The sequence below is a fragment of the Pungitius pungitius genome, chromosome 13 (genome assembly GCF_949316345.1).
Source record: "Pungitius pungitius chromosome 13, fPunPun2.1, whole genome shotgun sequence".
NCBI classification, from domain to species: Eukaryota; Metazoa; Chordata; class Actinopteri; order Perciformes; family Gasterosteidae; genus Pungitius; species Pungitius pungitius.
Genome location: NC_084912.1, coordinates 17,885,598 through 17,898,027, shown reverse-complemented (window position 1 = coordinate 17,898,027; position 12,430 = coordinate 17,885,598). Strand labels below are relative to the sequence as shown.

Below are 12,430 nucleotides of genomic sequence, written 5' to 3'. Positions count from 1 at the left end.
ATTAGCACAGGCGGGGGGTGTAACATCGGCCCAGACCTCCATCACCCATTATGGTATCAAAGAGTACTTCTGTTTTTGTTGGACATGTTATTTAAAGTCAAGTATCTAAATGTCCACATCTTTCATACCCCACACACTTAGTTATAGCGTTTGATGGCTCATCTCTTTCGTTTACACAATGCAAGGGAATTATAAGTTTGTTTGAATAGAATATATGCAGCCTTGATTAAAAAAAAGTTTCATTTGAAGTCAATTCAGCACCAGGAGCTGTCCAACCTGTTCCGTACTGGTTCCTCAGTCCCAGTTCATCCTCCACGTGGGCTATTGGCTTTTATAGGGTGACTTTCTCACAATGTGTTTGGGATAGAGACGTGGCTCTATAGGAATACATATTTTTTTAATAATCATTTTGATTGACAGAACTAGCCAGTAGCTGGTTTCTTATTCTAGAGCCAAGTGACAGTCTGCAGTCTCATTACCAGCACAACGCTATTTTCAGGTCCCTTCATGAACACACCATCAAAAGTTCCTTTCATTCTTTGCATTCTGTTTGGATATTTGACAACGACCAATGTTTACATAGTAAATAATGAGCATTTGGTGTGTTGAAGAACATGCCGGTCACAGCCAGCAATTGCTGCAGACGGTAGAGGAGATTCCTCTGAGGTCTGTATGTTTGGGAGGAAGTGATAAGCAGGCTGAGGAAATGGTTCTGTGTGATGACGGGCAGATAAAGGAAATACCCCATTCTGACAGAGGGGTGTGGAAACATGTTTCCTTACCCTCAGACAAAACACTAAATCCAAAACAACCTTTCACAGATTAATCATCCAAACACAAATGTCTTCCAGAAATGAATCGCAGGAGTTCACTAAAAACGCACTGAGAATCCAAACTGTCCAATTTCAGACGCTTTTTTTTCAAAGAAGACGAGAGATATACATTTTATGGATGCTTGATACAGTAAATATAGTTCAGATAGCACAGACTGGGAGCAAACATGTTCATGTCCCCAAGTCACAAATAAAGTTGTAAAGTTGAGATTTATTACTGTACAATGATCATAAAAGTCTGCATTTTGTAAATTAAGAATTAAAAAAAAACTATCCAAAAATCAGCTGTCAACTTTTAAACCAATGTCTTGTGATTAGGTGTCTGCATTTCTTCCTCATGTTGCTTTTTATAACCGTTGATAAGTAAATGGTGTTGGTATGATAGCAGTTAAAGGCCCGCTGAACCTTGACCTCTCTGGGAATAATAAATACTTGAAACCCCCGACTGGTCAGATTTATCAGTTACTTGTACAAGGCATTCATTCTTCAGTTTGAGTCCACTAACCAATAAATGTGTCTGAAATGTTTGAAAATGAGTACATAAGTAAGCACATTAACAATCTCTTGAATGCCAGTTGTTTCAACTTCCCCACAAGAAAACTGTTTTCCAGATGTTACTGCAGCTGATCCAGCAGCATTCTTCGTAGATGCAATGTGTGAGAACAGATGCATTCACTACATTGCGTGGACCCAGCGGACTCAAAACCCTGTCTAGAATGAATGGCTAGTATGGCTAACAGTCTGAGAGAAAGAGACCGTTGCACTCCATCCAGAACGAGCTTCGTTTCCACTGGCATGACGAAGCATTTAAGTGGTCAGAGATTACGGTAGACTCCGGCCAGGAGCCATGAAACCCAAGAAGAAAAATTCCATCACATCCACTAATGAGACCACTCTGCGAGACAAAATGGCATCGTGCTCATCTGAGCCGACTGAAGTTATCTTCCATCCAAACCATGAAACAGCTGTGCTGTGAATAGGAAGGCTTTGAAGGGACTGAATGAGCTCACACATTGAGGTGGTGCAGTGCCCCTTCCTTTATTTATTTATTAAATACATGTAAAGGGATTGTTGAATCATACAGTAGCCGACAGGTCCTTCAATTTGATGTCCTTGCAAAGGCTACGAGTTTAAAGGAGGAATTCTTAGATCTCTGAGCGCAGGTTGGGATATCTCTTCAGCAGGGTGGTGGCTAGTTTCGGGTGCAGACGTCCTCCCTGGAGTGTCGTCTGTTCAGATTTACTCTTCATCGCGGCCTGTGAAAGACGATTTGTTACCACTGGTTTTTAATTAGTCATTTGTACAATTAGGAAAGGAGAAACCTGCTTCATCACTCCTGTAAACGTTGACGTAAATCAGGGAAAATGTGACACAGCTCATCAAGAAGAAACATGAACACGTCTGACCGACCCCCTGACGTGGAATCTCAAAATAACTCCATGAATTACAGAGTAAATAGTAACTTAAAGAGGTTGTTACATTTTACAGCGTTATTTCAAAAGACCTTACCTTAGCCATCTAAGCTCAAATAAGTGACATTTCACTAGACAAATGAGGTCCCCTCCCCTCTCATTGCCTTCAAAGACAGGATGTCCCATTGACTGACACACACACACACACACACACACACACACACACACACACACACACACACACACACACACACACACACACACACACACACACACACACACACACACACACACACACACACACACCCACCCACCCCTTGGGTATCGAGTGGAATCGGGACTAGCTTTGCGATTTACCCGGAATCGTTCAAAAGTTTAAAATTTGATTCCTAGTTTCGATTCTCAGTCCGCCGGCCGGAAAAAGAAACCGCTGAACACCAACGAAGAAGCGTCCACTGGAAGTGTTAAGCATAACAGCGCGATCGAACATGGATAGCGTGCGTCGGCGGTCCAAAGTGTGGTTACACTTTTCGAAACAAACAGAAAACTCTGCAAAAGGCATGGAGTGGAAGTAAATGTGTGCCCTGAGTTTGACGCGCTGCCTCCTCCTCTGGCTCCAAGGGCCCAATCAGTGGGAGCAAAGTAACGTTTAAGTACCTGCAGTATCATACAAGTGTACCCCTGTTAAAATATATTCATAATTTATAATGTTTATACAATATTCAAGTTCAGTTTGATATTTATATTGTAGTTGAAAACAGCCCTGTTAGAAATTCATAGTAAAGTTAATAAAACGTTCATAGAATTAACATTGATGGAGAAGGTCAGACTATTTCCTTCAGAAAGACCCTTGGTTAGCAAGCTCATTTAAAATGTCTTAAACTTAAACTTTTTTGACCCTGTCTCTTAAAAGAATCGGAATCGAAACCAGGAATCGGAATCGGAATCATTCAAATTCAAACGATACCCAACCCTACTTCAGAGGAGACGTTGTGTTGCTGTGGAAGTAAACATACCTGAGCTTTTTTCACGCAAGAGTAGAAGGAGTTCATCTCATTAGAGCACAGACCGTCCACAAAGTTGTTCTGCTTCCAACAGACCATCAGGAAGGACATCTCTGTGATACAGGTGGCCTCTGTGGAGAGACGGCAACATGTTCACCCTTTCAAACCGGATCCATATGGGACCAGAAGACAGTGAGAAGACAGCGTCTACACAAGCTAAACAAACTACCAGAGTCTACACAAGCTAAACTAACTACCAGAGTCTACACAAGCTAAACTAACTACCAGTCTACACAAACTAAACTACCAGAGTCTACACAAGCTAAACTAACTACCAGAGTCTACACAAGCTAAACTAACTACCAGAGTCTACACAAGCTAAACTAACTACCAGTCTACACAAACTAAACTACCAGAGTCGACACAAACTAAAACTACCAGAGTAATCAGAGGCTATGTGAGGATAATGTCTTCCATAAGTGGATGTACGTAAGTGTAAGAGCTACAGCTTGATGATCATGTTCAACAGTTGCTGACGTCAGATCAACAGACACCCGTCGGTTAGTAAACCGGTTGAGACGTAACACCAGCTGGACTTCGGCGTCGCAGCTAGCCAGTGACCGTAACCATAGTAACAGCATGCTAAACCACACTTAGTCCCCCCCCGACACCCTCCTCTCCATCCTTTCCACTTCCTAGTGTTTATTTGGTGTTTTCTTTGACTTTGCTCAAACTAAGGCATTTACTGATAAGCCATGATCTGACAGACTAATACGAGTCAATCAACGACTATTGTGTCAATCACACATTTATGTCTGCATCTATCCTAACGCTTAAACTAACGTTGACGTAATGTTAATGTTACACATGCCATGTTATTTGATAATCATGGCATGTGATGCACAGGAAGGCCCACTTCGCATACCTCCTTTCTTGGGTTTGCGGTTGGCTACAGCATCTTTTAGAGCCAGAGTCCTGTTTGGTTTCAGTACTGGTTTCCCGTTGTGTCCGCTCAGCAACCTGCTGACCTTCTCCTGGAACAAGATGCCTCCCTGCGCCGCCATTTCCCTTCAGCAGCCGCTCCTCGCCCGCCGTGCTGAGGCTCAGAGAGGGCTGCTACTCCGCAGCGTGTGAAACTATCCGTGAAAGACAAAAAACGGGACAAGCGAGCCGTTTTTAGTTCAATACCTCACTTCTTTACCCAGCTACAACCGCATGCCGCCATGTTTTGCCGTAAATCGCAAATTATATGTCGAAAAACACACACATCTACGACAACCGGCTGCTGCCACATTTAGGTGCTGTCGGAACTCTCGCTACTCCGGCTAGTTAATGCGCGGCATGATCAACACGACGATTACTCGAAGTACTTTGTAATATGAAAACAGAAGTGTATCATTATAGTAGGCTATGCTTTTTCACCAATATGACAAATACAATATATGAGACACCCAATACAACTGCTTTATATTTGTGTGTGCCATGTGTTTATGTTAAATCAAAAACTATTTTGGGTTGTTACCTTCTGTTTTTAAACTTTTATAGTGTTGTTTAGTGTGTATAGTTTCACCCTCACTCTTAATGAAATGCATGGCCAGCGACTGGTGTAAACAGTGATGAATCTCTCCTGTTGTTTCACGGTATTAGTCTGTGCTAGCAGCTCACTGACAATGTTAAAACTAATTGTTTTATTCCATTTCCATCGGAAAAATTCCTCTGCACTGCATTCATCTGACACATGGCCCGTGGCTACACGAAACTCAGGGGGAACGCCGGGCAAGTCGTAACATCAGCCGGTTTGTGAGGGCATGGAGTTCACCACAGATACAGCGTCAGCATATGTTGGAGTTGGTACCATGTCAAATAGAGATCAGGTTCAGTTTTAAAGCATCAGACAGGAGATGACTCAAGCACTCACTGACACTGTTACCTTCAACAGTTCAAACTGTTTAAATAGAAACTAGAAGGCGTAGATTTGACTGCAGCGTCTGATGCTGTGACCTGTTGTTTCTTTGTCTTTACTGGAACAGTCATGATATTTGAAAGACCAAACCCCAGAGAGACACACGATGGAGGCCCTGAGTTACTCCACTACTCTGTCTGCTCCAGATGTCCAATAAGAAAAAGGTTTTATTTTTTCATTTCTCCCCCTGAAACATGTAAAGATACACAAGCACACACATGCATACCACCCTGCCAGCGTGCGTCTGGAAGCCGTGTGGTATTCTGTGTGTCTCTGCACGTTCATCACCTTGAGGACATGTGCTGTACACAGTCTCTGCACTGGGAGAAATGTGGCCTCGATACTGTGCCAGGATCAGATCTCTGCTCACTCTCACCCCCCAGGGACAGGTAGAGTCAGCGCACACCACAAATCAAGTTCATGCGTCTTCTCCTGCCATGAGGTGTACGTGCAAGTGATGGTATACTCAACAACTCAAGTCTGAGTGGAACTCTTAACCTTCGCGAACTCTGACACAGGATCACAAAACAGGGGAACAGAGATTGAAATAATCTTTCGAAGTGGACTAATGAATCGCACGGACGCTGTTTGTGCTTTTGACCTTCTTATGTTACATTTTACTCATCACTACATTGAAAATACAGAGAGAAAACAATACGTAAACAAATGAGAAGATCTAAGGACAGCCCTGTGGTTTGCCATACACGCTTTTGAACTGATCCACAAAACTAGTTATTGAATCAAGTTCCAACACATTTAAAATAGCTTGTAAATATCACATTTTTCTGTGATATTTTTCTGCCCATGAAAACACAACAACAACCGTTGCACTGTTAATGGTTGTCTAATTGATAGACAAAGCTACCTCCAACCTACGGTACCCGCCCCCTCCAAAGGAAAGCACTAACATACACTCACCTCACCTAAAGGATTATTAGGAAAACCATACTAATACGGTGTTTGACCCCCTTTCGCCTTCTGAACTGCCTTAATTCTACGTGGCATTGATTCAACAAGGTGCTGAAAGCATTCTTTTGGCCCATATTGATAGGATAGCATCTTGCAGTTGATGGAGATTTGTGGGATGCACATCCAGGGCACGAAGCTCCCGTTCCACCACATCCCAAAGATGCTCTATTGGGTTGAGATCTGGTGACTGTGGGGGCCATTTTAGTACAGTGAACTCATTGTCATGTTCAAGAAACCAATTTGAAATGATTGGAGCTTAGTGACATGGTGCATTATCCTGCTGGAAGTAGCCATCAGAGGATGGGTACATGGTGGCCATAAAGGGACATGGTCAGAAACAATGCTCAGGTAGGCCGTGGCATTTAAACGATGCCCAATTGGCACTAAGGGGCCTAAAGTGGGCCATGAAAACATCCCCCACACCATTACACCACCAGCCTGCACATTGGTAACAAGGCATGATGGATCCACGTTCTCATTCTGTTTATGCCAAATTCTGACTCTACCATCTGAATGTCTCAACACAAATCGAAACTCATCAGACCAGGCAACATTTTTCCAGTCTTCAACTGTCCAATTTTGGTAAGATCTTGCAAATTGTAGCCTCTTTTTCCTATGTGTAGTGGAGATGAGTGGTACCCGGTGGGGTCTTCTGCTGTTGTAGCCCATCCGCCTCAAGGTTCTGCGTGTTGTGGCTTCACAAATGCTTTGCTGCATACCTCGGTTGTAACGAGTGGTTATTTCAGTCAAAGTTGCTCTTCTATCAGCTTGAATCAGTCGGCCCATGACCTCTGACCTAGCATCAACAAGTCATTTTCGCCCACAGGACTGCCGCATACTGGATGTTTTTCCCCTTTTCACGCCATTCTTTGTAAACCCTAGAAATGGTTGCGCGTGAAACTCCCAGTAACAGACCGGCCCGTCTGGCACCAACAACCAGGCCACGCTCCAAATGGCTTAAATCACCTTTCTTTCCCATTTTGACATTCAGTTTGGAGTTCAGGAGATTGTCTTGACCAGGACCACACCCCTAAATGCATTGAAGCAACTGCATGTGATTGGTTGATTAGATAATTGCATTAATGAGAAATTGGACAGGTGTTGATAATAATCCTTTAGGTGAGTGTAAGTCAATTGAACCCCTTTGAATTGTATCATCAAAGCGCAACTACAGCCGAGGAGAAACAAGTGAAGAAGCGATTAGTTTAACATTTGACAATAAATGGGAATGTTCTGCATGTTCAAACATTCTTATGCATTTATACTTATTTATACACATTTTGAGTTAGGATAATGATATTGTAAAATGAAGCTATAACATTTCCATGCCGGCTTGATTTCAGGATGCAAGGACTGAAGAACGATTGACTGTCCTCATGCAATAGAGGGATAAAAGCCTGACGAGACACGGGAGGACGCATCGTCACAGCTTAGGTCCAATTAAGTAGCCGACGTGTGTACACCCAGAAGATTAAAAATTGATCCGTCCTTGGTGCTCAGAGTCGACGTAGCAAAAGATGCAAGCTGTGAAGGGTCTCTGACCAAGTAGGTCTGGAGGAATGTACTAACCTGTGAGCAGTATTTGGCTTTTGGGACAACTGGTATTATTCAACACATGTAGTCTGCCCACATTGAACTAACGTTTCTGAAAGGGCTCAGGTGGTCACATGACTAGGGACTCGTCGATATAGGGGGGAGGTTTGGCTGGAATGGGAACTGTCTAAGTGAAGGCTGTTGCTCTCAGTGAGGTGGACTCCCTTACATCTTCTCCACAGGGGATTCAGGCTTGTTGCCAGCACAAATCAGCCTCATAAAGAAAGTGCTAGACTGAAGACATTGAGATTCATCCCCTTTCCAGTTGATTAGCATTTTTCTGCAGTTTGAAGGCCTTCCATTAAGAATGACTGATGGAGAATCCTTCCAGTGCGTCACCAGACACATGTGGGACAACTCATAATGAGTTTGAATCATGTTTCATTAGAAGGAGGCCTGGCACCAGGGGCTCAGCATACTAAGTTATTCATTTAAAAGCATGAGTCAGCTGCAGAGAAAGCCCACTGCTGTGTGTGTGTGTGTTTAGCTTTTACGCTGCCTACCCTAAAATACTGAATAATGAATAGAGCTACGAGGGAAAGCAACAGCTGGTGTAGTGCAGAGAGGGAAAGAGGGTGTCTCTGTGAGTGTGTGCGGCCGTGTTTTATCCGTCCTGAGGGGACATTCATTAGATCACACATCAGATTTTCCCATTTTTGGGTTGCAATGTGTTGACAGTTGCGCATCTCCATTACCTAACTCATTACATTTTAGGGTGGGGACTTGGTTTAGTGGAGAGAAAGGAGGAGTGTAATGTTGACAAAAGAGTCATGAGAACATAACTGCGTCTCTGTGTGCCAGGGGGTTGGAGGTGATTGGACCCCCCCTTTGTTGAGTGCTGGTTGACAAGACAGCTTAGCTGTCACTAACAGAGATGACGAATGGAGTGGTGTGTAAACACTGACATCATACGATGAGCTACGGTGAACAGGCTGAGATGAGCAACCAGTTCGTGCTGACAGTTCATCCAGCCAACGTATTACTACTAATATCAGTCAAATACATCATTGTTTAAACAATTCTAATGATCTTGGTGCAGTCTTTATATCTGGCGTATGTTAGGGTGAATTTCTGTGTAGTGGCCCAAGGTGTAGGTGAACTTCAGTGGACAACAAGGCAACACAAGTGGAACTATCCTCAAACAGTTATTGTAATTGAGTTTGTTTAGAACCTGTATTCAGTGAATGTATGTGGGAACTTGCAGAAGACAGGTTTCCATTGTGCTGTGTTGTTCTTTTTATAACTAAATTGGGTGTTTCACTGTGTGAAACTGGGCGGGACCAAGTATGTAAGGCACATTTCAACAACAGGGCAATTCAAAGTGCTTCACATAAAACCATTAAAAACATCCAAACATAAAGCAAGGAGATTTACAAACAGTTCAGAACAGAACATTCATTGAAACAGGAAAGAAAAACAGTCATTAACAGGATAAAAAAGACATTAAAAGATATAAAATATAATACAGTATAATGCAGTATCGTTTAAGAATGTCTTCAAGAATTCCGAATTGCAGAAACGGTCAATTCTTGACTGCTAGGAACCTCGGTGTGACAATGGACTCCCAACATCACAGCGACAACACGGATCCAGGCTCTTGTCATCTCTATTGTAACTATTGTGACTATTGTAACTCTCTCCTGGCAGGTCTCCCTATCGCCATTCGACCTCTGCAGCTCATCCAGAATGCAGCAGCTCGACTGGTCTTCATCCTTCCTAAGTTGTCCCACATGACTCCACTCCTCTCGCTTCACTGGTTACCAGTGGCTGCCTCATCCAGTTCAAAACATTGGTGCTCACGTACCATGCTGTGAATGGATGGGGTCCAGTCTCCATCCAGGACATGGTCAAACCCTCCATCCCAACATCAAGCTACTTGTTCCTCCCTCACTGAGAGCAAAACACTCGACTAGATCACCACTCTTTGCTGTCCTGCTCCTAAATGATGACATCAGGGCCGCATTGTAAAGTCAATTCTTTGTTTGACAGGAAGCCAGTGTAAAGACTAATTACAGCATGTCTGTCAGTGACCGATAGGTCAGGCTGTGCTTGCGCTCCATCCCCTTTACTGCTTCCTGCCCTGGTGGGTCTTCTCCTGGGATTGGGATTGTCTTGCACGTTCCTGATTGTGCTCCTGTGTCCAATCATCTGCACCTTCCCAGTGTATTTATGTGTGTCCCTTTTCATACCTGGTGTTATCGCTGCTATTCTGCTGTTTGGAGTTCTTCCTGTCCCTAGTGTGATCTACATTTTTCATGACCTCGAGCCTATTTGCTCTAAAGCCACTCATTATTTTCTAAAATAAAGTCGTTTTTGAGTCTACAGCAATGAGTCTGTGCTTATGTCCGATTCCCATCTTCAAACAGACGTTACACAAACTACCTCTTCTAAAGGCAAGAATGAACTTCCACATCACAGCCGGAATGAGTGGCATCCAAAGGGAAGTGAAGGACAGCGTTGTGGGAAAGCAGCAGACTGACCGCTGCTGTCTGGCAGACTGAATTGATTATCCAGACAACGCCATTAGCTAATGAAGCGCGTGACTGTCTGAAGAATTTACCATCCTCCATCTTCACACACTGACGCTTTTTACAGGAGCAACATCGACATCCACGTGTGCAGAAACAAGCAGAGAACATTTACCATTTAATGATTGCGCTGATAACCAGTAAAGCCTTCGTGGCTATTTTTATAATCCAGTCTATTATTTGACTTTAATCTGACCCCTCGTTTAACATTGAATTAAGCACTGAGCAGGGGGGCCAACACAAACTGTATCACCATCAATAGGATGTGGACAGTGGATTCTACTGAGGTGAATGAGGAGAGAAAAACAGTCTAATCCCTATAGTAGAACCTTTCTATTCTATTAGGGTTGTCTTTCATTTAATCAATGTGTACATCCATATGAACCCAATAGCATGCATCACAAGCCAATGGATGAGCCCAGAGTCTTCTCATAGAGACACAAGCCTTCATAAATCCTTTTTACTTACCTTTTTACTTTACCTTTTTGCTCCTAAACACCAGCAAACAGACTTCCATTCTGTGACATCAGTGGAGGTCTCCTTTACAAATGTCCTCTGATTGCATTTCAATAAGTTGATCAAATAGAGCAAAAACGTATCACCAAATAGATCTTTGACCAATAAGAATGAAGAATGTGTGTCGAAGGAGCACTTCAGCCCACACAGGCCCTGACGGAACCTGAGCATAATTAGATTGTGTTCTGCAGTCATTTGATTTGCTTGAAAGGAGCTGCTCCCTTTAGTGTAGACAAAAGGTCTCAATACATTACATCATGCTTTCAAATAACTAGCTGTTATATATTCACAAGTGAGTCCACATTTAATAAAGTAAGCTTTGGTGTTGCTTCTTGGTGGTTCGTGTAGCAGTTCAGGACTGTTGCATGTTGACAGGGGGACGTATCCTGCTGCTGTGGGTTAGTGTGCACGGTTCTGATCCTTCACTTTCATGCCCAGGACCATCAAGACCTAAATCACGTTATGGGCCACTTAGTTAAGCTTTTTGGAAAGAATTCAGTTGCTTTTCAGAATTAAAAATCTCTTTGTTATGTCATCTTAGTGTATTTTGTTGAATGTTCAGCACATTCCAGATTTTAAAAAGGTATTTCAAAAATGGATATTTAGTGGTTTTGCTCTGGAGATGAGAAGGATTATGCCATTATTATTTTGACAGGATCTCCTCAGGTATCATAGTGATCTTAACATATTAAAACTGGACAAGCCTATGTGGGGAAGTTGGGTGTCATGGCGACAACCACCATGAGCCGATAAAGATACAAGCACCCCCCCTGCTGTATAGAGCGCAGACACTGCACAGATTCACTGGCCCAAACCAGCCTCAACTACTCATGAACACAATGGCCAAAGTACCCTGAATGGAAACCAAAGTTATGGGCCCTTTGAGGGTTGGGAGGCCAACAACAAGCGTTTCTATTGGCCGACGCCACCAGGATGGGAGCTTTCACCGCTGCATGTATGGAGCCCTATATATTCATCCATATGTATTTATATATTTAAATCTCTATGACAAATGTATATATATTATAATATATTAGTGCTGTCAATGATTAATCACATTTATGTCATAGTTAACTCAAAATTAATCACAATTAATCACAAATTTGTATCTATTCTAAATGTCCCTTCCTTTATTTATGTTTTCCATATTGTTCTTTTCATTTGAATGCTTTTATCAACATGGAAAAGTGGATTGGCTTGCTTGTTGCAAATATTTTACTGAAAAACAACATTGCCAAACAGGACGGTACAAAATAGAATTATAAAGTGCACATTTCAGGTAAACTTAATATTTTCTTTTTGTCAGGTTTGCTGTGAACAAAGCAGTCAGACCTCTGATTTCAGAAACAATGAAGCGTACAAGGAGGTTAACAATAAAAGGTGAGTCTACTCAAACAGACAAACCTGTTGACATTTTTTACACAGTCATCCACCCCCCGTTTTTAAGAAAACGTTAATCGCGCGATAAAAAAATTGAAGTGGTTAAAATGTGTTTGCATTAACGTTGTTAATAACGCGTTTAACTGACAGCACTAATATGTATGTGTATATAGTATATTTACATGTACAAAGTTTACACACATGAAACTGTACAGTGTGTCCGTTATCACAC

General features: G+C 42.5%; 1 protein-coding gene across 1 annotated transcript; it reads right to left on the bottom strand.

Moving 5' to 3' along the window:
• Positions 1–1,846: 1,846 nt before the first annotated feature.
• Positions 1,847–4,501, bottom strand: chchd1 (coiled-coil-helix-coiled-coil-helix domain containing 1). The gene is made up of 3 exons (XM_037466566.2): positions 4,175–4,501; positions 3,262–3,380; positions 1,847–2,089 (listed from the first exon to the last, which is right to left on the bottom strand). Exons 1-3 carry the CDS (start codon positions 4,311–4,313, stop codon positions 1,979–1,981), a joined length of 369 nt encoding a protein of 122 aa, XP_037322463.1. The 5' UTR covers positions 4,314–4,501; the 3' UTR covers positions 1,847–1,978.
• Between the last annotated feature and the right edge of the window lie 7,929 nt (positions 4,502–12,430).

What these genes read in the sequence shown, in the direction of transcription:
- chchd1 (XM_037466566.2), bottom strand. Translation starts at nt 4,313, where the DNA reads ATGGCGGCGCAGGGAGGCATCTTGTTCCAGGAGAAGGTCAGCAGGTTG. An exon ending in CCGCAAACCCAAGAAAGGAG is followed by an intron (nt 3,381 to 4,174) that starts GTATGCGAAGTG and finishes GTCTCTCCACAG; the next exon opens with AGGCCACCTGTATCACAGAG. An exon ending in CTTGCGTGAAAAAAGCTCAG is followed by an intron (nt 2,090 to 3,261) that starts GTATGTTTACTT and finishes CGTCTTTCACAG; the next exon opens with GCCGCGATGAAGAGTAAATC.